At 41.2% G+C, this 22,978-nt stretch overlaps 2 protein-coding genes across 6 annotated transcripts; one reads left to right on the forward strand and one right to left on the reverse strand.

The window, feature by feature from the left end:
* The first annotated feature begins 963 nt into the window (after positions 1-963).
* LOC135251901 (ribosome quality control complex subunit NEMF-like) lies at positions 964-15,363 on the forward strand. Of its 2 annotated transcripts, XM_064329765.1 has the most exons (32): positions 964-1,108; positions 1,494-1,562; positions 1,813-1,915; positions 2,002-2,127; positions 2,476-2,624; positions 2,843-2,910; positions 3,001-3,090; positions 4,379-4,452; positions 4,613-4,683; positions 4,902-4,981; positions 5,121-5,257; positions 5,827-6,035; positions 6,195-6,386; positions 6,621-6,684; positions 7,088-7,176; positions 7,668-7,771; positions 8,130-8,192; positions 8,510-8,622; positions 8,944-9,001; positions 9,222-9,280; positions 9,411-9,531; positions 10,520-10,856; positions 11,226-11,274; positions 11,455-11,504; positions 12,045-12,195; positions 12,402-12,479; positions 13,203-13,397; positions 13,494-13,532; positions 13,877-13,983; positions 14,232-14,275; positions 14,371-14,450; positions 14,793-15,363. In XM_064329765.1, exons 1-32 carry the CDS (start codon positions 1,050-1,052, stop codon positions 14,868-14,870), a joined length of 3,306 nt encoding a protein of 1,101 aa, XP_064185835.1. In that variant the 5' UTR covers positions 964-1,049; the 3' UTR covers positions 14,871-15,363. The 2 variants fall into 2 exon arrangements, with proteins under 2 accessions (XP_064185835.1, XP_064185844.1); XM_064329774.1 differs by lacking the exons at positions 964-1,108; positions 1,494-1,562; positions 1,813-1,915; ... (2 more) ...; positions 2,843-2,910; positions 3,001-3,090 and adding an exon at positions 3,684-3,744.
* On the reverse strand, positions 14,762-22,975 carry klhdc2 (kelch domain containing 2). Of its 4 annotated transcripts, none has more exons than XM_064329912.1 (14): positions 22,842-22,975; positions 21,861-22,135; positions 21,698-21,777; positions 21,289-21,406; positions 20,766-20,881; positions 20,497-20,578; positions 20,309-20,392; positions 19,636-19,716; positions 19,278-19,336; positions 18,858-18,967; positions 17,672-17,744; positions 16,730-16,817; positions 16,563-16,615; positions 14,762-16,340 (listed from the first exon to the last, which is right to left on the reverse strand). In XM_064329912.1, exons 2-14 carry the CDS (start codon positions 22,080-22,082, stop codon positions 16,217-16,219), a joined length of 1,290 nt encoding a protein of 429 aa, XP_064185982.1. In that variant the 5' UTR covers positions 22,083-22,135; positions 22,842-22,975; the 3' UTR covers positions 14,762-16,216. The 4 variants fall into 4 exon arrangements, with proteins under 4 accessions (XP_064185982.1, XP_064185987.1, XP_064185993.1 ...); XM_064329917.1 differs by having other exon boundaries at positions 21,861-22,157; positions 22,842-22,939; XM_064329923.1 differs by lacking the exon at positions 22,842-22,975 and adding an exon at positions 22,691-22,709.
* Between the last annotated feature and the right edge of the window lie 3 nt (positions 22,976-22,978).

The following is a 22,978-nucleotide window of genomic DNA, read 5'->3' on the forward strand; positions in this document are numbered from 1 at the left end:
TTCTGTTCATTTTTTAGGTACAGCAAAAATGTTCCCGGGTCAATCCCCATACAGGGGGGGGGGGTTTGCAAATACATGAAATGAACCATTTTCATTTAAAATGTTGACTACACTAATTAAGGCCAGTAGAAGAAGTTTCATACTGAAAAAATAATTTTAAGTATTTTTCCTAGATTTTCAAACTTTAAAAAGGGTCAATTTGACCCGCAACATAACAGGAGGGTTAAGCTATTTCTCAGTGTCGGAGTCACAAATAATTATCGCACATTGGCCTCTATACACGACTTTTACGAAAATAATTACGAAAAATTACTGTTTTAAGAACATGAACAATGCGTAGGCCTAAGCCAAATTCCCAAATGTATATTTTCAAGACTCCCTAAAAAGACCAGCCTTAAGGACCCCCATTACCGCGGTTTTATCAAACGCACATCAGCCTCCAATGCAATGGCTATTGGTAAACACTCCTGACGTGATCCTGATATTATCTAATCGTAATGTGACAATAATATCACTGATATTACGACAGAAACAGACTGGTCGACTTTCATCTTTCCATCTCCAGTTTTAATGACAAGAGGCTTTGACTAGCAACTGGAGTTCAGTGCTGTATTTTTTGTAACACTGCATTTAATTTGGAATGTTTCAACTTTAATGGAAGGAAAATGTAGGCTACCCTCTTCAATTAATACAAAGTAGGCCTAAACATCTGGTTCAGTTACTACCCAGCGGAAATCTGTGATTCGCGTTACTCCGACTCGTACAGTTCACATCTATCATTTGATTGAGTTAATGCTAACATTTTTTTAAGTTTGATATAATTCATTTGATGTACATGTTTTTGTACACCATATTTTGTTTTACAAGAAACTAAAAACACAAAAGAAGCTATCGACTGCACCATACGGGCGCGAATATTAAACAAAAGCCGATAATGGCAAATAAACGGGCTTCCGTAGGAAAATCACGCATGCGCGTGGTTTTAATGTCGGATGACTGTTCAACGCATGTTATTGCGATAGCTGGCTGGTTTAATAACGTCAGTTACCATGAAAAGCAGATTTAATACAGTGGATATAAGGGCTGTCATCGCCGAGATCAATGCCAAGTAAGATATCATTTGTAAGGTTTCTTGAGCATTGTATTAGACAACTAGCTAGCTGGCGTTTGTCAAATTCGCAAGAACTAACGTTAGCGGTGAGCGAGTGCCAACTTTACATTCAGCTTTACCCTGTAAAAAGATCATACTAACAAGCTGGTTTATCGACATCATTTGGTAATTTGTCACTTAACGGGCTTTACAGAGATTCGTAATTTAGACACCCAGCTAGATAGAGTTGGCATCCGTAACAGTATCCACTGGAGGATAGCTAGGAATCTGTTCAATTCAATTCAGCGACGTAACATTTTTCGTGTGTGTAATCAACGAGGATTTACGCCACTTTTGCATTTCTCTGAACATTGTCAGTGCTTTTCTCTTCCCGCCCTTGCAGCTTCCTTGGTATGAGAGTGAACAACATCTATGACATCGACAATAAGACTTATTTAATCCGTCTGCAAAAGTAAGTTGCATTGCTGCTATGTACCATGAGAGCGACGTTTAAAATACCCTTTAAAATGTTTCTTGTTGAGATGTATCAAAAGGTGGACATATAAACCTATAGCTGTTTTAGTGAGGGACCATTGTTTGATCAAAGTATTTATAGCAGTCAAGATAAAGTTAACATTTAAGGTTTTGCTGAAACAGACAGTTAAGTTTACATATGTTCCCTGTAATATGAAAACTGACGAATGCAAGATTTTTTGTTTCAGGCCTGACTCCAAGGCTGTGCTGTTGCTGGAGTCTGGAATACGCATTCACTCAACAGAGTTTGAATGGCCCAAAAATATGATGCCCTCTGGCTTTGCCATGAAAGTAAGTATTCCTGATTGCTCTGTTCTGCCATTGTGTGCAGTGAGGTGAATTAATTTCCATTAACAATAGTCACTATGTGACACTAGTGCCGAAAACACCTGAAGTCCCGGCGGATGGTGATGGTGAGACAGCTGGGAGTGGACAGGATCGTGGACCTCCAGTTTGGCTCAGACGAAGCTGCCTACCACCTGATAATTGAGCTTTATGACAGGGTGAGAAACTTACATGGTCGTTTAGGTGTCCAGTCATATTCATATTATTTCTCATTAAACTCAGTCCAATTATTGATGCACAGCACTGGCATTTTGTTCTATAGATGGCCTGTTAGGAAATCAGGTTACACACACTCAAATTAACTTATCTATTGCTAGTTCAAAAACATCTCTCAATAGGCCAATCTTTTGTATTGTTTACAGATGAACCATTTATTTAATTATCCCGTTTTTGGTGCTGTGAAGGGGGGGTCATTGACATTAGTATATATTAAATATATGTTGGTGTGAGTCTTGTAATGTAGGAGTGTCATATCAACGATACCTAACACATTCCCCTTTCCACAGGGAAACATTGTCCTGACAGACCATGAGTATATGATCCTGAACCTGCTGCGTTTTCGCACGGCTGAAGCTGAGGATGTGAAAATCGCAGTTAGGGAGAGATACCCTGTAGAAAGCGCCAGGGCCCCAGAGCCCCTTATCAGCCTGGAAAGGTAAGAGGGCCTCTTGTGGAGAGTGGGAGAGCTCGTGGACAGAGCAGGGCAACAGTGTGGGGATTGGGGGAATTGTATGATAGGGCAGCATGAGATTTTCCTATTTTTTATTACTTTAATGCGTAGCGTATATTTTGTGAAACATTCTTTTGGTTGCTTGGATACATGTACGTGCTTATGACAATACTCTGACGTGCTAAATAATTTTATTTTTAAAGGCTCACTGAAATCCTGTCTAGTGACACTAAAGGAGAGCAAGTGAAACGGATCCTCAATCCACACCTTCGTAAGTGATATTCATCACCCTCCAGACACCTGCTTTGAAATATTCCAACAGCCTCCTCATTGTTGTTTTTTTATGTTTCTATTTTTGCAGCATATGGGGCCACCCTGATTGAGCACTGCCTGATAGAGGTGGGCCTCTCTGGCTTTGTGAAATTGGACAGCCAGTTTGACATTGCTCAAGGTAACCCCAAAGAGAGCTGGTACAATTTTCAAGTCTCACTGTAAAAGTAAATCATTTCATCTTATCCAGGTGGCTAGCAGCCTGGCTTTGTCTTTTAATTGTTTTGATTGACATTCTGATCCTGCATGCCTAACATTTCATAACACAAAATGTCTAAACTAGCCAACTTGCTAGTTGACCTAGCTAAGTCATATTAAGTCATATGTAACACTTTGTTGTGAATAGGCAGGTTTAATCAATATAAAGTGTCGAAAAATAGTACCGTAAAATAGTATTTACTCCCTTATTGATTTCTTCTATTATTGCATATTTGGTCTTTAGATCTTTAGACAAAATGTAATATTAGTTGAGGGGAAACCAAGTAAACACAAAGCACATTTAAAAAATGATTTAATTTATTGAATGGAAAAAGTGATCAAATACTCATATCACCCATGTGAAAAAGTAATTGCCCCCTTACTTACTCAATTAACCAAATTAATGAATTAATTGATAATTAGATTCTGCTGATTGCACACAGCCAGGCTTGATTGCAGCCTGCCCTGGTGAATCTAAACCTCACTCATATTGAACCTTACCATCAGAAGTAGTCACCACAAAGTTTCTACATGCACACCAAGCCACAGTCAAATTCCAGAAGAGATAAGAAAAAAGGTTGTTGAAATATATCAGTCTGGAAAGGTTTACAAAGCCATTTTAAGGCTCTGGGACCAGCAAACCATAATGAGAGTGATATGGGTGTTTGATAACTTTTTTCATTTATAATAATGTAAAAAAATGTGTTTTGTATTTACTCAGTTTCCCTTTCTCTAGTATTATATTTTGTCTAAAGATCCGAAACCATTCAGTGTGTAATAATAGAGGAAATCAGGAAGGGAGCAAACACTTTTTCACGGCACTGTAACTAGTTATGTAGCTTGCTTGCTTTTGCCGAATCATAGTTAACTGACTAACCATTTAATTAATTCTAAATTTATAGTGAAAGTCAGATCTTTTCAATCTGCTTTACAAAAAGCCAACTTGCTGACTTCTGAGATGGATTTTCCTTATTTTTTTACAGTGCTAACCATGTTGTGTTATCTAGTTTTCTGTGGCAGTAGTTTGTAACACTGAACAACATATTCTACTCCAAACAACTTGTATTTATTCCACCTAACAAATTACTTGCAATTCAGCTAATCATACTATTAATCATTTTGGGAGTGAGAATTTATTTTGCTCTGGAATAAACAATACTGTAGCCAGTACGCTGCAGAAGACATTTTCATTGATGTTTTCTTTTGTTTAGATGCTCCGAAGGTTCTGGAAGCTCTTCAGATGGCAGAAGAGTACATGGAGAAATCAGCAAACTTCAGTGGGAAAGTAATTATTCTGTAACAACTCTCTCCTCTCATCATCAAGATGAATGGTTGCAATATTATAGTTTTGTTTGTACTTTGAGTATGTCAGTTCATTCATTGGTTTTTGGGGAGTAACAGATGAGACATCTTCACTGTTGACTGTTATTTTGTTTTGATTGTAGGGCTACATTGTCCAGAAATGTGAAAAGAAGCCAAGTTTAGCACCAGACAAGCCTCCAGAGGATTTGCTTACGTATGAACCGTTAAACAAATTTCCACACCAATTACTTTCTAAAATGTTTTATTTTTTGTTTTATTGTTGCTCAATGTTCAGTTCACTGTTTTGAGGACTGTTTTTTCAGTATTGAGATCTTTATTTGGGGGGGTATATATTGTTGGATGTTTTCCCTTTGCATAATAATTTTGTGTAATTAAATTTTCACTTGTGTATGACATTCATATGACTGACAGGTATGAGGAGTTCCACCCCTTTTTGTTTGCCCAACATGTCAAGAGCCCCTATGTGGAGTATGAGTCGTTTGACAAGGCGAGTGAATTTTGTTTTAAAAATTCATTCTGTCACCCATGTATAAACTTTCTCGTATACAGACCTTCCATTCTACTGTCTTCAAGCTAAATTTATTATGAGGCAATTGATAATGCTAGTTGTGTATCTATGCTTCTAGGCAGTGGATGAGTTCTACTCGAAGATGGAGAGCCAGAAGATTGATGTGAAGGCCCTTCAGCAGGAGAAGCAGGCTCTGAAGAAACTGGACAACGTGAGGAAGGACCATATGCAGCGACTGGAGTCATTGCACCAAGCCCAGGTGAGCAGTGGTTCACAAACTCTTTCAACACAAGGGTCAATGGAACTTTCAGATTAACGGGCCTCAAACGCAGCCCATTGATCTCCCAAGAAAGCAGTAAAATTAATTTTCAGACTGGACATCTTGTCTTTGTAGCAATTCATGTTTTATGTCATTTGTGCTATGAATGGACTGGCAATGGAAGATGGTTGGCATAAACCTTTTAAATAAGGATTTCTTTCAAAGAACAGATTTCTTATTACAATATGTTACTCAAAGGAGAATAATAAATGACTTGTTTTCTTCCCATTTCATAAAAAAACAGTTTCCTGAGCTAAGAATGTATATAAAATGTGTAGTCATAATTGATGTAACGCAGTATTTAATTATAATATAATCAAAGGGTAATCATTCTTCTGATTATATAGTTGAATAGAACTACACTGACTTATGGGGAACAAATGCATCTGAAAGATGTGCTCATTTGGTGTGAGTGATGACACTTAGTTTTTTTGTTACAATGACATGGAGTGTGATTCTGGTGATATCTGATTATGTGTCATGATGGTGACGATGATCACGTTGTACAGGAGGTGGATAGGGTGAAGGGTGAGCTGGTGGAGATGAACCTAGCCATGGTGGACCGGGCGCTGCAGGTAGTGCAGAGTGCGCTGGCCAACCAGGTGGACTGGACAGAGATTGGCCTGATTGTGAAGGAGGCCCAGGCCGCCGGTGACCCTGTGGCGTGCGCCATTAAGGAGCTGAAGCTGCAGACCAACCACATCACCATGCTACTGCGGTGAGTCTTCCACATTTGCATACCATCTTATAAAATGTTAACTGATTTGTTATTGCATCTGACCTGAGCCGTATGTTCAGGGCCAACAAGCATTTCCTCCTGTTGCGTTTTCACTGGAGTTTGTCATCTGTTTAACGTCTTCATTCCTTCTCTTCCCAGGAATCCATACATTGGCTCGGATGAGGAGGGAGAAGAGGAGGAGGAGGCGGAGGAGGAACCAAACGAGAGTGAGGGGCAGAAAGGGAAGAAGAAGAAGAACAAGAACAAAGTTCAAAAGACCAAAGTGCAGAAAAACAAACCCATGCTGGTCGAGGTGGACCTCAGCCTGTCGGCCCATGCCAATGCAAAGAAGTGGGCACCTGCTTGCTCTGTACAGCTTGTACATGTGGATTTTAAGGGGGGCATCCAAAACTGTGGTATCAATATCCACCACATTGGTTTAAAAATATATAAATATTGCATGCTTGATTGAGCATGGGTTGGATACCTCATAAATCTGACCATTTTCAGGAACATCGCTACTAAAAACCTTTTTTAATTCTTGTAACCTTGATTGACACTTTGCTTTTTGAAACGTTCTTTCAGATACTATGACCACAAGCGGAGCGCGGCGAAGAAGGAGCAGAAAACAGTGGAGGCCGCACAGAAGGTGACGTGAAAGGATCATAATTTCCCAGGCCCCCAAACAAAGGAAAGTCATTTTATTTGGCTTGTTTTATATGCTAAGGAATGTATAAAGCTGGTCAGCTTTTTACTCGCATTGAAGCATTATAGAGCCGAGTAGCTAATCTTTTAGCAAGCTCACTAGCATTAAAATTCATACCAAGTACACTCAACAACATGGAGCTAAACCACTAACAGTCCTTATTTGCTATAACAGAAAAATACCAGGGGCCATGAATGTTTTGGTAGACTGAGAATGTTTGTACAGTATGTTAAATCTGCTCAAAATTGACATAGGAAAAGTTTGACCATCAGTTTGGAAATATTGTGGTTGGGGCTAATTAAATAATTATGTCAAATCCTCATTGCTGATCTGATTTCTGTTTCAGGCTTTTAAGTCTGCAGAGAAGAAGACCAAGCAAACGCTAAAAGAGGTTCAAACTGTGACAACCATTCAGAAGGCCAGGAAAGTCTACTGGTGAGATCCCTGTGTATCACACACAAGTTAAAGTAAGACTCATGGAGCATGGCTAGAATCCTCAAAAGTTTTCCACACCTGTCGTGTATTGTGTTTATATCTTCTCACCAATGCAGCTTGTTGGCATACATAATTAAGATAAGGAATTTAGTGTAACACATACTTCACTTGCCAGAATGTAGTCATTAGTGATAAACAGTAATAGATGTGTATGTTAATTGTTACTTGAATGTTTGTGTGTATTAAGTGACCTAAGCCAATGAGTCCCCACTTTATGTAAACGTGCTGATTACCATAAGACTGTATGTTCATTTGTGGTGAGAAGTAAGAGAGACCTTTGTCTCCTTTAACATGGTACCACTACATTTCTTCTCTCAAATCTGCATTTTCTCTGTGACATCAGCCAGCAATGTGGAGGAAGTTCAATTGTAGTTCATTCTTAGTTATTACACACGATCAAGGATTTCTTAACACTTTTTTAACACTCGCAGGTTTGAGAAGTTTCTTTGGTTCATCAGTTCTGAGAATTACCTCATCATCGCAGGGCGGGACCAGCAGCAGAACGAGATGATCGTCAAACGATACTTGAAGACAGGTGAGAGAGGGGCTTTACCCAACCCATTGATAGTCCACCCCTTTGCGGGTGATCATTACCCGCAAAGGAGATAGTTTGCTGCTAAATTATTTGTTGTCAACTTCCACACACCACACACAGTTATTCACTACCTTACAGGTGGTTGTCCATGACAAAACGGGATCTTTCTTTAAATGTATAATCTATAGCGATAATATAATCTGAACAAAAATGTTTTAAAGAATAAAAAAACACCCTATACAACTGCAAAAAAAACTGTAACAAAAGCCAGAATGCAAATGTGCTTTGTTTGAGACTGCATGGTACCTCAGCTTGCCAGTCAGGTGTGGAAGCTCCGATTCTCCCATCGTCTCTGCAGGTGACATCTACGTCCACGCCGACCTCCATGGCGCCACCAGCTGCGTCATCAAGAACCCGACAGGTGAGACGTCCCCGATATCAACAGCTCTTTCTAAACCACTCCCTCCACTCTTTCATAACATACAGATGTGCAGTTTGATTGGATGACAAACCTGAATGCTTCAATGAGGATGTGGGGGTGGCAGAGAAGGGTGAAGCAGTGTTGGGACAGATTGTGCCTTTGTTATTATTTTTATTGCAACTCTGAATTAACTGAAATGATAGAGTAGACACTTCCATCCCCTTAAGCAGTTTTATTGGACCAATGGCTTTTGGAGAGTTCACCCCTCTTGGGGTCTGCTCTCAGGTCTGTGCCATGCTCATGCAGTGCTGTTGCAGGTCAGCCCATTCCTCCGCGCACGCTGACGGAGGCGGGCACCATGTCAGTGTGCTACAGTGCAGCCTGGGATGCCAAGGTCATCACCAGTGCCTGGTGGGTGCACCATCACCAGGTGAGTTCTTTTGGTGGATGGTGCCTGGTGCCATTGAAATTGGAGCACAATTATTAGAAGAGTGGCTCCATATAAATAAGTTAAGCTGCTTAGTTCTGATTGAGCACCAATAAGTGAACGTGTCAGTCTGTCCTAAACCTGTTTTAATATCCCTGGTGGGAATACTTTTGTACACTGAATCAGTATCATCTAATGCTTCCTAGGTTCTACCCCTAATCTTGTGCAAAATGCAGAGTGTCTCTAACTTTTATTAGGCAGGTGTGGTTGATGGGGGGAGTATCGCACTGCTGGTCTGACACCGGTTTGTTTTCACCTGTACAGGTGTCGAAGACAGCCCCCACTGGAGAGTACCTGACCACTGGTAGCTTCATGATCAGAGGTGGGAAAAACTAAAAATCTGTGCTCTCTGCTTCCAAACATTTACTTGTTGACACTGGGCCATTGCGGTGTTGTGGGTAATGTTATACTGTATATGTTGGACTTTGATGTTCAGGTAGCTACAGGGTGTACTTCCTCTTGGGTTCCTTATTGGCCAGTAGGGTAAAGTGAAGTGAAGTCTATGCATGGGAATATATGAACCTGGATGTCTCTGCTCTCAGGGAAGAAGAACTTTCTGCCCCCCTCCTATCTCATGATGGGATTCGGCTTCCTCTTTAAGGTATGGTGGAACTTTCGCAGGTTCAGGAGCTTCTGGAATAGTTCCGAATCTCTTTTGGTGTGTATGAGCGTGTAGGCATTTACGGTTCTGAGTATGATGAGGAAGACGATGGTAACGATGGTCTGCGCAGGTGGATGAGCAGAGCCTGTGGAGACACCGAGACGAGAGGAAGGTGAAGACTGTGGAGGAGGACATGGAGTCGGTGACCAACAGCACTGCGGACCTGCTTATCGATGGCGAGGAGCTCATCGGTACTGTACAGTTTCTCTCACTAACTCGAGTACTCAATACACATTAACCTGAACACACACACATTATTCACATTCTCCAACTGCTGCATGCAGTCACTGAATCACATGCATCTTGATGTTCCTTGTCCATTTTTAGAAAAAGGTTTGTCGAGCTCTGCATTTCCAGGAACCAGGTTTTAATGCCAGAAATGTAGTCCTCCCACAGTAACACGCCGATGCATCTTACTCATGAAGCCACTTGTATTACTTGCTAAATGCCGTGGATTAATCATGATTACTAGCTACATGCACCTGCCCCTTTGATTCATAGGCAGTGCTTATGGTTATTGCAACACATTTATATTATTTGTTCAGAAGTGTACACTACAGTGCAGCAGTAATACATTAGTGGGCGGCAGGATATGATTTGATAATGGATGATTTTTACTTTAAAGAAAGTAAGTACATACTACACCATAAATGTCCCTCGATTCAACTAAATACAATGAAGGTTTGTAGCTAATCTTCTTTTTCATATTGTAATCCTAATAACATAGCAAAACATTTAAATGAAATTTCATTTTTAAATTAAAAGCTTTTATTAAATGGTGTCATAACTGAAATATTTTCTGTGTTTTACATTTGCTTGAAAAAAGCAACCAGAAGAGTAGGAAATGAAATAAACACTACAGGGAGCTGAAGAGTTATGCATATTGGATATTGCTTAAGAAGAATGTCTGAGTAAAGCCACTTATATTTTATTGCTTATTACATTGTTAGAACTGCTCTCTCTTTATTCAAGTTAACACAGTATAGCACTCAGGTACTTTGTATCAATTGCCATGAATTCAACTAGAGTGGTTACAGAGGTGTAGCAAGTCCTAGATAGTTAGAAATAGAATGACAGGCTACAAGGCTTGATCACTGAAAGCACAGGTACCATTTAATAGGACAGCAGTGCAAGTTTGGAGGGCTATTACTGTCGTACGGAATTTTCTAATCTTTCCAGGTGATGACAGTAGCAACGAGGGAGAAGGTGACACTGAAGAGCAGGGAGAAGAAGACAATGGGGTGAAGGAAGGAGAAGGGGTAGGAGAAGAACCCATTACAGAAGAGTTGGAAGAGGAAGGGAATGGGCAGGATTCCAATGAGCCGGAGAGTCTGCTGAAGGAATCCAAGGAAGCAGAAGATTCAGAGGGAGAGTCTGACCACCAGGAGGCGTCAGAGGGGGAGGAAGAGGATGGAGAGGAGGAGGGGAACAATGCAGAAGTGAAGGCTGAGGAGGATGGGGAGGAGATAAGTTTTCCTGACACCACCATCTCCCTGTCCCACCTGCAATCATCCAGGTAACACAGCCCCCCAGACATGAGCATTCAGCTGCTTCCAGAGCCAAAGCCATTTACTGCTTCTGTTAAAATAGTGACCTTTTTTGCCTGTCGGTGGATTTAGTAGTGAAACTGAAGAGAAAGGATTGAACTTTGGTTAGAACTGAGGAAAGTCTATTGTGTTTTTATTTTATTTTCTTAATAATATGACAGTATTTCCAATTATGTACTGTCCTGCAGGGCTGCAAGCCTCTGTTAACACTGGGAAGGACAGGACCAGGCAATGAGTGCTTTAGCTGGGCTTTCCACCAAGTGTCCTCCCAGTGTACTTTCATAAATGTAGGAAGATGCAAGGAATTTACAGAAATTGTAAATTGTCTCTTCTGTCAGGGGCCTCCTGAGTGTATCTTCTGGCTTCAAACAGCAGTCATCCAATCAGGTGAGACAGACCATCACATGAATCCAACTAACCTAAATAATGAATCTAAATAACCCTGACTATCCACATTGTCCTGAGAGAGTCTGAACAATCATGTAATCAGTTTACCCTACGTTCCTATATAAACCTTTTGAGTATATCAGATGGTAGTTAAGTGGCAGCCTGCCTGTCTTCCTACAGTCTGACGTGGATTTGCAGGGGAGAAAACACCTGACGGCTAAGCAGCGAAGGTAAGACCCATGTGAAATGGCATGTAATCATGGGCTAGCAATATTCCAAATATTTGAGGATGCTGGATGTCATTTAAAAAAAATAATGTTCCTAATGTGCTGTTTGGGAGTTTGGTATTCCATTTGTGGGGTATAAGCAAACAATGAAGTCTAACTTCCATTTTTCCACAACAGAAACTGGGATTGAACTTGTAGCTGTTCTGTGTTACAGTTGTTGCTGGCTATCTATCACCAGGGACTTTTTATTCAGTCAGTAAGATTTACTTTAGCTAATGTGTCCTTACAAGACAGTACATTTTGAATAGCTTTACACCACTGGAGTTTGCGTCATTTCAAGCCTGTATTTTATAGCCCGCTGTCACAATACAGGCAGATAAAAACAATCCGATTTGTCTAGCTAGTTCTGTATGGTGATATTATGAATTCTTTAATATTTTGAATGATAGCTGAGTACTAGCAGTCATGCAAGCATGGTCAGTGTTTTGCATTATTTCTGTATTTTGCTAAAGAACTTTGACAACTTTTCTTCCCGTCTTTCAGAGATATGAAAAAAAAGAAGAAACCGCAGGATGGCAGTGACGACCAGGAACACACAGAGACCAAATGCGAGGAGTCAGCTGCAGCCAATCAGGACAAAAAGAATGCTGCCAAAGGCGGAGACTTCCAGCAGCCTTTGAAGAGAGGCCAAAAGGCACGGTTGTTTTCCTTATGTTTTTATCTTTTAACTGGAGCTCTACTCCATCAGCAGGGGCAAATGTCGCTTTACTAGTTTTAAGTCTGCTGGGTTTGAACATCATCCTCCCGGTCCTCTCACGGTTATAATGTGCAAATTGATTAATCATGTTTGCCATCTGTGGTGACATTCGGCCATTGGTTGTTTTTGGTTTTCCCATCCAGAACAAGATGAAGAAAATCAAGGACAAGTATAAGGACCAGGATGAAGAGGACAGGGAGTTGCGCATGAAACTGCTGGGGGTGAGCTGCTCTGTGACCTCATCAGAGGAGCGGATATGGAATTCTTCCCTGCTTCTCTCACTTTCATAAAGTACTGTATAAAGTACTCAGTTCTGCTTTATCTGGGTGGACTACAGATATAGGAAACTTTTTCTTCCAATATAGCAGGGGTAAGCAACCGTTGTCCTGGAATGCCAGTTATGTTTCTGGTTTTTGTTCCATCTGAGCTATCTTTCAAGAGTTTGATAGATTACGAGTCTGAATGGTGAAATGTTGAGTACTCCAGCACCATGGTTACTTGTGTTCATTACGTTTTAACCCAGTTATGTAGTATGTATGTTTGGTACTCCAGGACCAGAGTTGCCTACACCTGCATTACAGTGTGAAAAAAAGGCCAAATGACAGGGAGCTCAGAGCTGGAGGACTTTGTTTTCCTTGCCAAGTTTCTTTATTGGTATAGCATAAGTCATTAGTATTGCAGACTTCCAGAATATTCTTCCAATCACCTAACAAGACAGACTTTCCACTTTCATTGTATGGCAGAAAAAATGCAGTTAATTACACAGAAAATATTTCATAATTAAAACAAAGTTTCTACTACATATAATATAATAATAATATAATAATAATTATATTATTTTTTAAGGTTTTAAAATATATCTGGAGGGGTACTTTAATGTACAAGCAGTAGTACTGATTCTAATAATTGTGTGTATATCAACGGCCACCTGCTTGTGTCCTCAGTCTGCAGGATCCAATAAGGAAGAGAAGGTGAAAAAGGGCAAGAAGGGGAAGGTGAAAGGGGAACCAGTGGTCCGGAAAGTTCCCCAGAAACCAGCACACAATCCCCGGCCACAGGGAGGTGCTGTGAAAAGACCAGAACCCCAGGCTGGAGAGGAGGAGAGTCCAGCAGCTGGGGAACAGGAACAAGACGAGAAGGTATAAGCCCGATTGGCTGGTGACAGTGGTGTTCTGAGAAGCTAATGTCTAGATAGTAAGGGACTGTGATACTGATTGCGTGTGCCTGTGATGCAGGAGGCTGATGACCCGGAACAGGACAACCCTGGAGCAGAGGTGAGATGAACAGTGGCCACGGTTTAAGCTTCTTTTCCTCTCCAAATTTACCATTACCATCTTGACCATCAGGCCCATCCATGCACTGGAACAGTGCCTTAAACAGGATGAGCCGCCCAGCAGCTCTGGCTGGAACACCATTTTAACATGCTTCTTGTCAGTATTAATTTCTACTGCTTCGCAAAATGAGCAGCCATCTAGTTAATTGAATGCACACATACATTAGGGTCTGTATTAGCACATTAATGTACAATTGCTGGGTCACTTCATCCCAGGCCGTGCATTTTGTTTTGTGCATCTCTCATCTTGTTTACACACGTGTGATTGTACCCTTTCCGCTGTAGGAGGGAGAGAGTTTGCTGGTCTCTCTAACAGGCCAGCCTCACTCGGAAGACATGCTGCTCTTTGCTGTGCCTGTTTGCGGCCCTTACACTGCCCTCACCAACTACAAGTAAGACTTCCCTGGAACTGCACTCGATACCAAGCAATCAGCATCAATGTGGGGTGCCATTTTAGAAGGCAACCATTTTTCATTGCTATGAAAAGTCTCAGAAATGATCCTCCTAATAATTACCCTGATGTGAAATTGTTTAAATCCTTATGTTCCCACTCCTTAGATGGTTTTCCTTTTTAAATATATATTTAATATAACAAGCTGCTGTTGTGTCCTGGCTAAATAATAGAAATCTGTCGTTCCAGGCACAAAGTAAAGTTGACTCCAGGTACACAGAAGAAGGGAAAAGGTATGTTCACTGATTCTGCTGGCCAGACAATGACTCACCCAAGTGCTACTCTGTGAACAAACGGTGACGTTCTCCTGCGTGTCCCCTTTCCACAGCGGCCCGAACGGCAGTGTTTAGCTTCATGAAATCCAAGGAGTCCACGGCCAGAGAGAAAGACCTTTTCCGCAGCGTTAAGGTACAGCAGCTAAGGCCTCGTGGATGGACTGAGCACTCTGCCAGCAAGTTCCAATTATCTCTGTCCACAGGCTACTGTGGGCTTACATAACATCTACTCTACTCTGTGTGAATGATAGATTGAAATGGAGTCCCCACTAGTCCGAAACGGAACAAACTGTAATGGTTCCAGTGCAGAGCAGCCAGTTTCCCTTCAACATGACAAATTGGCCACCGCCATGTTTTTCCCCACTTTGACTGTTCCAGCCAGATTTGTTTACTTTTTTAATGACTATAAGAAAAAGTAAGTTCAGAAAAAACGTTCTGGTCATGAAAAAGTAATATTCTTTTTTTATTATTTCAGGACACAGATTTATCGAGGAACATCCCTGGCAAAGTAAAGGTATCAGCACCCAATCTGCTGGCGGCGAAGAAGAAATGAGCGGCAAACCTGCCCCACAGACTTCTAAATGTTAGAAAGCGGGAAAGGACAAAACACCACAAAACAAATCCTTGGATTGCTACCAATTGCCAATTTTGAAAAGAAATCCCAATTCACAGGAAAGACCAAGGTTGTAGTGACATGATGGGAGCTAAACTGTGCTCAATTGATCCAAATGCCTTTAATGTCCAATATGAGATTGTACCTTGAAATTGCTTCATAGCAGACTATTTAAACCTGAAGATTATAAGATGCTCCCCTCATCAACTGGTTCTTTTTCCAGTTGAGCCTTCTCCACAATTTCCCACTTAAGCAAAATCTAAACTTATTTTTACACTTGCATCTTTTTGTATATAATGAATACACCCTAACCCCTTTTAAAATCTTGTACATTTTATGTTCAAGATTTTAAAAATGGCAGGAGGAAAAGTACACCAAATAGGACAAAGTTTGAATATCTGGATGAAAAATAAAATGTACAACTGAATAGTGACATACTGTATTGTCTGCTTTAGTTAGTTTAGTGCAAAACCTTCAAATATTAGTTAAATCTCATTGGTTTTCCTCTATACAATGTAGACAAAGTCAAAACGTCAATTGTCGCTACCAGTGCAGAAACTACTCTCTTGTAAAATATACTTTTTTAAACAATTTGCAATATACACACGACAAACCTACATTTTTATAGAATATACATTTGATAAAACTAGACATTTAACAAAGGTAAACGGAGCGCTGGCTTCCTGCGTTGGTCAAGCGCGACAGCTGCAAGAGACCCGGGGAAGGACTGGCCGAAAAACAGGGTTTGGGCTACACTGGTACTGCACAGCGTCCGCCATCTTCTGACTTCCCCCCTCTGAAATGGCCCCAACTGCAAATCAGCCTCTTGCATTACATTCACCGGCTAATTGAGCAACAGGTACACGGGCAGTTGTTTTCATCAAACGCTGGGTATTTTCACCCCAGTGGGCCAGGAGGGAATGCGCTAGAACAGTGGTCTCCAACCCTGGTCCTGGACAGCTACAGGGTCTGCTGGTTTTCATAGTGACTGTGCACTTCATGAATCAATTAGAGCAGTTGATTACATGGTTAACTCAACTCACCTGGTGTCTTGGCTCCCAATTGGGTGCTGCTTTTAAGGTGAAAACAAAAACCACCAGACCCTGTAGCTCTCCAGGACCAGGGTTGGAGACCACTGGCTAGAACATTCAATGAGAGGAAGTAGCTTATGTTGGAGGAGGGAGGGAGGGAGGGGGGGTGTTGCAGGAAATTTCCCCTGTACCAGGGCAGCCTAACACACACTCACTCATTCACTCTCGCTCACACACACATTCAGGAAGACGGGTCTAGGACCCCAGCGTGTTGATGCCGTCGAGCCTCTGGGCCAAGCTCTGCAGCAGGTGCTTAGGCAGGGAGTTCCAGGAACCCGCTAGGAGCTCCCTGTGCCGCAGCACTGCCTCCATGCAGAACCTAGGGAGAAAGTCCCTGTTAGTACACCGGGATGTGAAACAGACTTGCACAGGGAGTGTGATGTATAACATGCAATTGGACTGATGTTGGGAGTGTATGGCTGTGTGAAGTACAGTGGCATTGAGTGTATTTTTAAGCAGGAGAGAACTGGAATAGAATCTTTGGGGCAGGGACCCAGGGACAGCTTATCTGTGCAATTGAATGAAAAATGTGTGCATTTACCGTGCAAGAGACTTGGGTTGGACACTGAAAACCAGTACTTCATTGCTGTGAGCCTGCTGAGAGAATACAAACAATGTTCAGACTGCATTATCCATGGGACAGAATAAGTCAAGTCCAAAAATGCAAAATGAAACTTTTTTCCCCCATGTGTGAGGCTTTGCACTCACCGCCCTCTGGTGGGACAGTAGGTTGTTGGCGCAGCCCCCAAACACGAACACTTCGCCCTCAGGCCCAGCGCAGGCTGTGTGCCACAGCCTGGGAAAACAATGAGATGGAACTCATAAGTTACATCAGTGATAAATTACATAAGCACTAAACACGTAGTACAAGTTCCCTATTTGGATCATTTGTAAAAACCATGGGTTGTTTTCAATGAAGGCACAGTGCTACATAAACAAAGATTGCAGCACAATTTCCTTCTGCTTCACGCTCACAATAACTACTTCACTAATACCAATTTTTACCAATACTAATTGTTTTTTTGTTTTTTTAAAACAGGCACTGCGGTCTCGACAGCAGCCTCTAAAATATCCCGTTACTAAAATATACATTTTAAAAAGCATGCAATTAGTATTTCAGAAGAAGGGAAATATGTGGAACACTGGAAACAATTAGTGTTATTTTAAACCAAAACAGATTTAGATCCCAAGTGTCAGGATAAATCTGAATTTTGGTTGAATGGTTACAAAATGTGGGTGTGAACAAAACTGCAATGCATGTGTTTATGACTTCAGGTGAAAACAACCCAGAGTTCTATTTTAAATTATAGCATGATGAAGACTTATGTCCATGTCTAGTGTGTGCTTCTAGGGACAAAACTATGAACATTTTAATGCAAGTACATGCAATTTATTGCTGAATCATATTGATAAAGCAATTAATAAAGAAATCGAATAACTGCTATTAACTTGTTAAAAGAACCCATTACTGACAAAGTGGCTGCTACTATATTTGCAAAACAGACTTTAAATATACTCTGCAACAGTGTCAGTAAACATGGCTTCACATTGCAAATTAATACAAAAAGACTGCATTAGTCTTGTACAGAAAATCAGTGACTCCTTAGCAATGAAAGTAAATGGCAGGGGTCATTGTACAACACAACCTACCTTGGGTTTTCAGTGTTGTTGTGCTTGAAGGGCTTCCACTCGTTTCTGCTCACACAGAATAGCCAGGCATCACCTGAGTGGCGAGAGACCACACCCACACAGTGAATAACTCACACCTCACTGAGTTCCAGAAGCAGAGGTTTGCTGGTTGACTCCAGCCTGGCTATAATATTATGCATGATGCAAATGTCAGGTGTGTGTATTCAAGAATGGATACACACCATACCTGCCTGGGTTATTTGTAGACCTAAATTATCAACAGTCACATAATGCCAGTGTCTAATTTCTGTACCTATCTTATTTTCTGTTTCATAGAAAATGAAAAGAAATATAAAATTGTGTATTTTATTATATGCATTCAAAACAGATAATTTCAGTATCCAAAAATATGTAATATTGACCCTTTTTCGTATTTTTATAATAAATAGGCTTTGGAACCTGTAATAACCCTCGTCACTAAACTACCTCAGAGATACTTTTCTATAACTGTCTCTAGTAGCCTGCATACAGCCGATACAGATAAATTACCGAAAATTCAGAAATTCCTGGGATGTGAATATGGGACATGTATTTTTATGGCATACATAGCTATTTCTGGCATAATGTGGCTTTAAAAGGGTATATTGTCCTTCAATAGATACAACAAGTATATAAAACTCTCACAGTCATCACAATATAGAGCTTGTTACTATGGTTAGAACAAAACTTTGTGCTGCTACATTTAATGTTGGTCAAGTGAATACTAATACTGTGGCACTCTCCCAGCTTGAACTGCTAGAGCATGCACTTTCTGTTTTGATCTTACAACTTTTTATTTAAGATAGATTATAATTTGTACCGAACAGTAACATCATAGCCTGTATTGTTGGTCCTGAATGCTGGCGCAGCTACATTATGCCAATATTCTCTAGTCATAAAGCAAGCAGATATGCAAACACTCCACTAAGTGATCGAAACCTAAACTTGCTCGCAATTTTCTTGCTTTAAATGGCTTGCTGTCAATACAATACCCATTTACAGAAGACAGAATAATAAACAATACAGTATTCAGAGTGCTGCTTTATGTTGCATACAGTTACAACACTAGAGAACTACATTTGATAAATCCATATAAAGTGTACCTATTAAAAAGTACTCAATATTTTTATTTTGGTTGTGGAGTGCGCGGTGCACGGCCATGGCTCACTGAGTGTTTGTTTGTCTGTGGTGAAGCCACCAAACAGGAAGATGTGGTCTGGAGACACGGGGATGAAGGAGTGCCAGGATCGGCCCACTGGACCACACTGAGGGACGCTGCTGTAGGGGGCGACAGACATTAGGGAGTTACGGCCAGACCCAAATAACCAATAACATTGCCAAACTCTGAAAAACACACAACTGATCAGAACAGCATTATATACTAAGTTATATTACTTCAGACAGTAATAACTAGGTGAGTATGGGAACAATAATGATGATCATCTAAAAAACAGCATTTAAAAAAAATCACCACTACTCTTAATCCTGGAATAATCACCCTAAAGAGAATTTTTTGCCTGATTTATCAATGACAAAAAATATAGAACAATGGAAGTGGTTAGAAAGAAAAGACTTCAGCACAACATACATTTCATTCCATTCCCAGGTATCCATGTTTACGTAGTACAGGTCATTCAGACGGTACTCCTGTTATGGTAAAAAAATAAAAATATAAATAAAATATAGGCCATTCATTAAATTTAAACCGAAAAAATTACATCCTTAATCAGCTTAGTGTATTATACCGTTGTCCAGGGAGACTGTAATATTTACTACATAATTACATTTCATTAAGATTTCAAAGTCACAATGTGAGCCTGTCACATGCCATTCCTTCCCACAATCCTTTGAGTCCACAGCTCACTACACTCCTGAGGCTAAATGGTTTACTTAATCAGAACACAGTCTTAATTACTGAAAATTCTCGGCTTGAAAGCAGCACTTACCCTGTAGCGACCCCCAAACAAGTAGCCTCGGTTTCCTACGGTGGCACAGGCGTGGGCAGCCCGGGGAGAGGGGGTATTGCCCTGGTGGGTAGAATGGAAAAGTTTCAATCATTTCCGTGAAGCCATTTGGGTTGTACCATGTATTCATCCACCGCACATCAAAGAATACAGTACAAGAAGTTTGTTTTAATTTACTTGGTCCAAATGACAGGCTACTCTGAAAGGTGGTGGACATGATGCCTGCCTCAGAGTAAACTAGGATGGGGAATCTCAGAAGTTACACGGACAATCTTTGGCTGTGTTGATTATGGGGAAAAGGTGAAAGCACATTAGTTGTCACAAGAAACAAACACACCCTTGATGTGTGAATTATTACAAATTACACTGCTCTTAACTATGCTTTCACTGGGTCAGTCAGGCTAAATATGAGGCTACTTAAAGTATACAAAGCTTAAAAAAAAATTCTTAAAAACATACATTTAAAAAGTCGTTATCCTAGTTATGCAATCAAAACAGGAAACACTGACCACACAGGGTATTTACTTGTAACAATCATCAGTGCTTAATGATTTGTCATAACTGGGTGTATCATATCTTCCAAACACCCTGAGACAAATAACCGTGACATCATGTATGTAACAGAACAATACTTGAATAGCACATGTGATGATACCTTTGTGACTGGCTGGGACCAGACAAAAGTCTCCAGGTCCAGGACATGGATATGGTTGTTCCACCCTCGTCCGACACCGTTAGCCTGCAATAGCACAGCTTTGGCACTCAGCACGGTTATAGGAAATTTTGTCCGCTAAACAGCTTCGTTTATTCAATTAAATGAATAAAGTCCTGCCTCTGTCTCACCCAGAATGAAGTCTCGTCATATTCAAAGGTTCCGAGGTGACATCCGACTGCAGCATAGCCATACCCTCCAAAGAACACCAGCCTATCATTGAGACAAGGTACAGGTGTCAGATGATGCTGGTTAGGTGTATAGCTCCATTTGTGCAGGACGGTCCACTGTTGGATGCTGACAGCATGCCTACATGCCCCAAAGAACTAAAATGCTACAGATGGCACAAGCCCCCAAACTCTGGTCTGCTCCAGTCAGATAGCATGCAGCCGGTCCGCACCTGTTCTTATGCACCCAGCAGCCCAGCTTGTCCTTGGAGGAGGGGGACAGACCCTTCAGATCCCTCATTTTCTCCCATCGCAGTGCCCCTGGTGTCCTCAACGGTAACCGATAGAACTGTAAACAAGAACAGGGACACTGATGAACATGAAGGCTTCTGAGGTTTACCTCCCTCCCCTTTCATGTACCTGTAGGCCATTCCTCTTTTTGCCAGGATCACACCTCTCCTAAAGCATGCCTCCAAACAACCGATAACCATGACTGTCATGTGACTTTGGGTAGGTCAGTGTGGCATAACGACAGACTTCATTCTTGTCTGAGTAGAAACCGCCCAGCGCCATGAAAAACATCAAACCATGCTGGGTGACATGACAAAAGCAAAACTGTGGATGGCACCACTGACCTGAATGTGAAAAACCTAACCTCCTACACAAGACAAGTGCCACATGGGCAGGGATAGGGCGCTGCCACTGTGAGACCCCGTGCTGAGGAGTCAATCGGATGTGGGTGTGCGCGGTACAGACCCGATTGGTGTTCCCCCGGGAGTGGTGACCTCCAAACAGATAGAGGACGCCCTCCACACACACGGCACAGCTGCCCGACATGGAGGGGGGAACGTTTCCTTCGGTCATTCGCTTCTTCCTGCAAACACACGAGGTTTATCAACAAGTGTTCTAGCAACAATGCTTTATATAGGAAGACTGTAATGTGTTAATTAAAGCTCTTGTGCCCACTGCCTTGTCGTCACAACAGCACAGGCTGCCCCTGAAAGACAAGGTCACTTATTCAAAGATATAGTAAGAACACATCCATCTTGTCTAAATGCTAATTTGACCTTCCAGAAACTTGGGTGTAATTAGCTTGTCAACATGCATGCACCAGCACAAATCAATTCACATTCTCCTGTAGATTACACAATAAGAATCCAATTACCATCTTCCCGTCTCAGTGTTGTAAATCCATATTTCATTCCTTGGCAAGTAGAAGTCAAAAAAGCCAGTAGTCTGGGTGTTCTGAGATACAAAGGAACAAATGAATGAGAGAAAAAACACACATTACCTGATAATAAAGTGAGTTATGTTTTCTTGACATATACCTTGTATCCTCCCCAAACAAACATATAGATCCCATCAATCACGGCTATATGGCCACTGCGCTCAGCTGGTGTGTCCATCTCAAAGGCGTCCTCACTGGGTGGAGATATCTCATTGTTTTCCAACTGCTCCTCTTCCTCCTCTTCTTCGGCCCAATCAAACAGCTCGTCTTCATCAGATTCATCTTCCTCTTCCACTCCTTGTAGATCAACAGGCTCGTCCATCTCCTCTGCAATGGCCAGCTAAGTTATGCTTTGTTACTTTCTTAATGGCACACCTGGGGCATCAAAGGGACGAAACTACATTTAAATGAAACAAATTCAGTGACCCTGATTGCTACCAAGTATAACATAACGCTAGCAGTAGCAATATTTTAGTCCTTAAGTCACATAATGTGCCAGCATCAGTGTCAGTTAAAATTAGCTTCTAAAAGAAAGCTCAAAAAGAAATTTAAGCTAACATTTAAACACACACTGTACTTACTAGCGACATACCTACCAAGTGAACATGAATTGCAACAGCTAACATGAATTAACAGTCAAGTACTTCTTTCTAATAGCGAGAATCACTAACCATCGCAACATTTCCAACTGGCTACAAAATGGAAAACGATTATTCTAGTTACCTAGCACAGGAAGTAAAGGAACGTTAGCCAAGTTAGCGTTGGGTTACGAAACTCGGAGTCCGCCAATGTTTTCAATAGGCACCAGGCTACACGCCGCTAGCAAGCCAGCCCTATTTCAACATGTACATATCTAATAAAACAGCGACACTGTGCCTTCTTGCTCGGTATGCACAATAAGTTACTGCTTGCAACCAAAAATCACGCTACCTTAGCTAGCGACATTCACCAGCAATGTTGTTTTGGTACTCATACTGCTTACAATAGAACATACAACACCGTAGAAATATTTTGTCCTGCTAATCAAGCATTGCAGATGGGTATATAATTTAATTCAAGTATATTTTAAGTGCAAACTTACTTTTCTGAAGGTCTGATATTTGAGAGCTCGTCCTTTCGCTGCTCGAGCTAAGTGGCAGCTAGGTCACTCTTGTACGGGGAACGTTGTTTACACCGGAAGTGTAAATGAGGTTTCTATTTCAGCAGGCCCTTGCAGCG

Source organism: Anguilla rostrata, chromosome 1, assembly GCF_018555375.3.
Source record: "Anguilla rostrata isolate EN2019 chromosome 1, ASM1855537v3, whole genome shotgun sequence".
Classification (NCBI taxonomy): domain Eukaryota; kingdom Metazoa; phylum Chordata; class Actinopteri; order Anguilliformes; family Anguillidae; genus Anguilla; species Anguilla rostrata.

Bases quoted from the DNA above. Each gene is read 5' to 3' on its own strand.
- LOC135251901 (XM_064329765.1), top strand. From the start codon at position 1,050: ATGAAAAGCAGATTTAATACAGTGGATATAAGGGCTGTCATCGCCGAG. The intron at 4,684-4,901 runs GTATGAACCGTT...TATGACTGACAG, and splicing joins CCTCCAGAGGATTTGCTTAC to GTATGAGGAGTTCCACCCCT. The intron at 9,532-10,519 runs GTACTGTACAGT...TAATCTTTCCAG, and splicing joins CGATGGCGAGGAGCTCATCG to GTGATGACAGTAGCAACGAG.
- klhdc2 (XM_064329912.1), bottom strand. From the start codon at position 22,082: ATGGACGAGCCTGTTGATCTACAAGGAGTGGAAGAGGAAGATGAATCT. The intron at 21,407-21,697 runs GTAATTGGATTC...GTGTGTTTGCAG, and splicing joins AACACTGAGACGGGAAGATG to GAAGAAGCGAATGACCGAAG. The intron at 20,579-20,765 runs GTGCGGACCGGC...TCTCAATGATAG, and splicing joins TGCTGGGTGCATAAGAACAG to GCTGGTGTTCTTTGGAGGGT.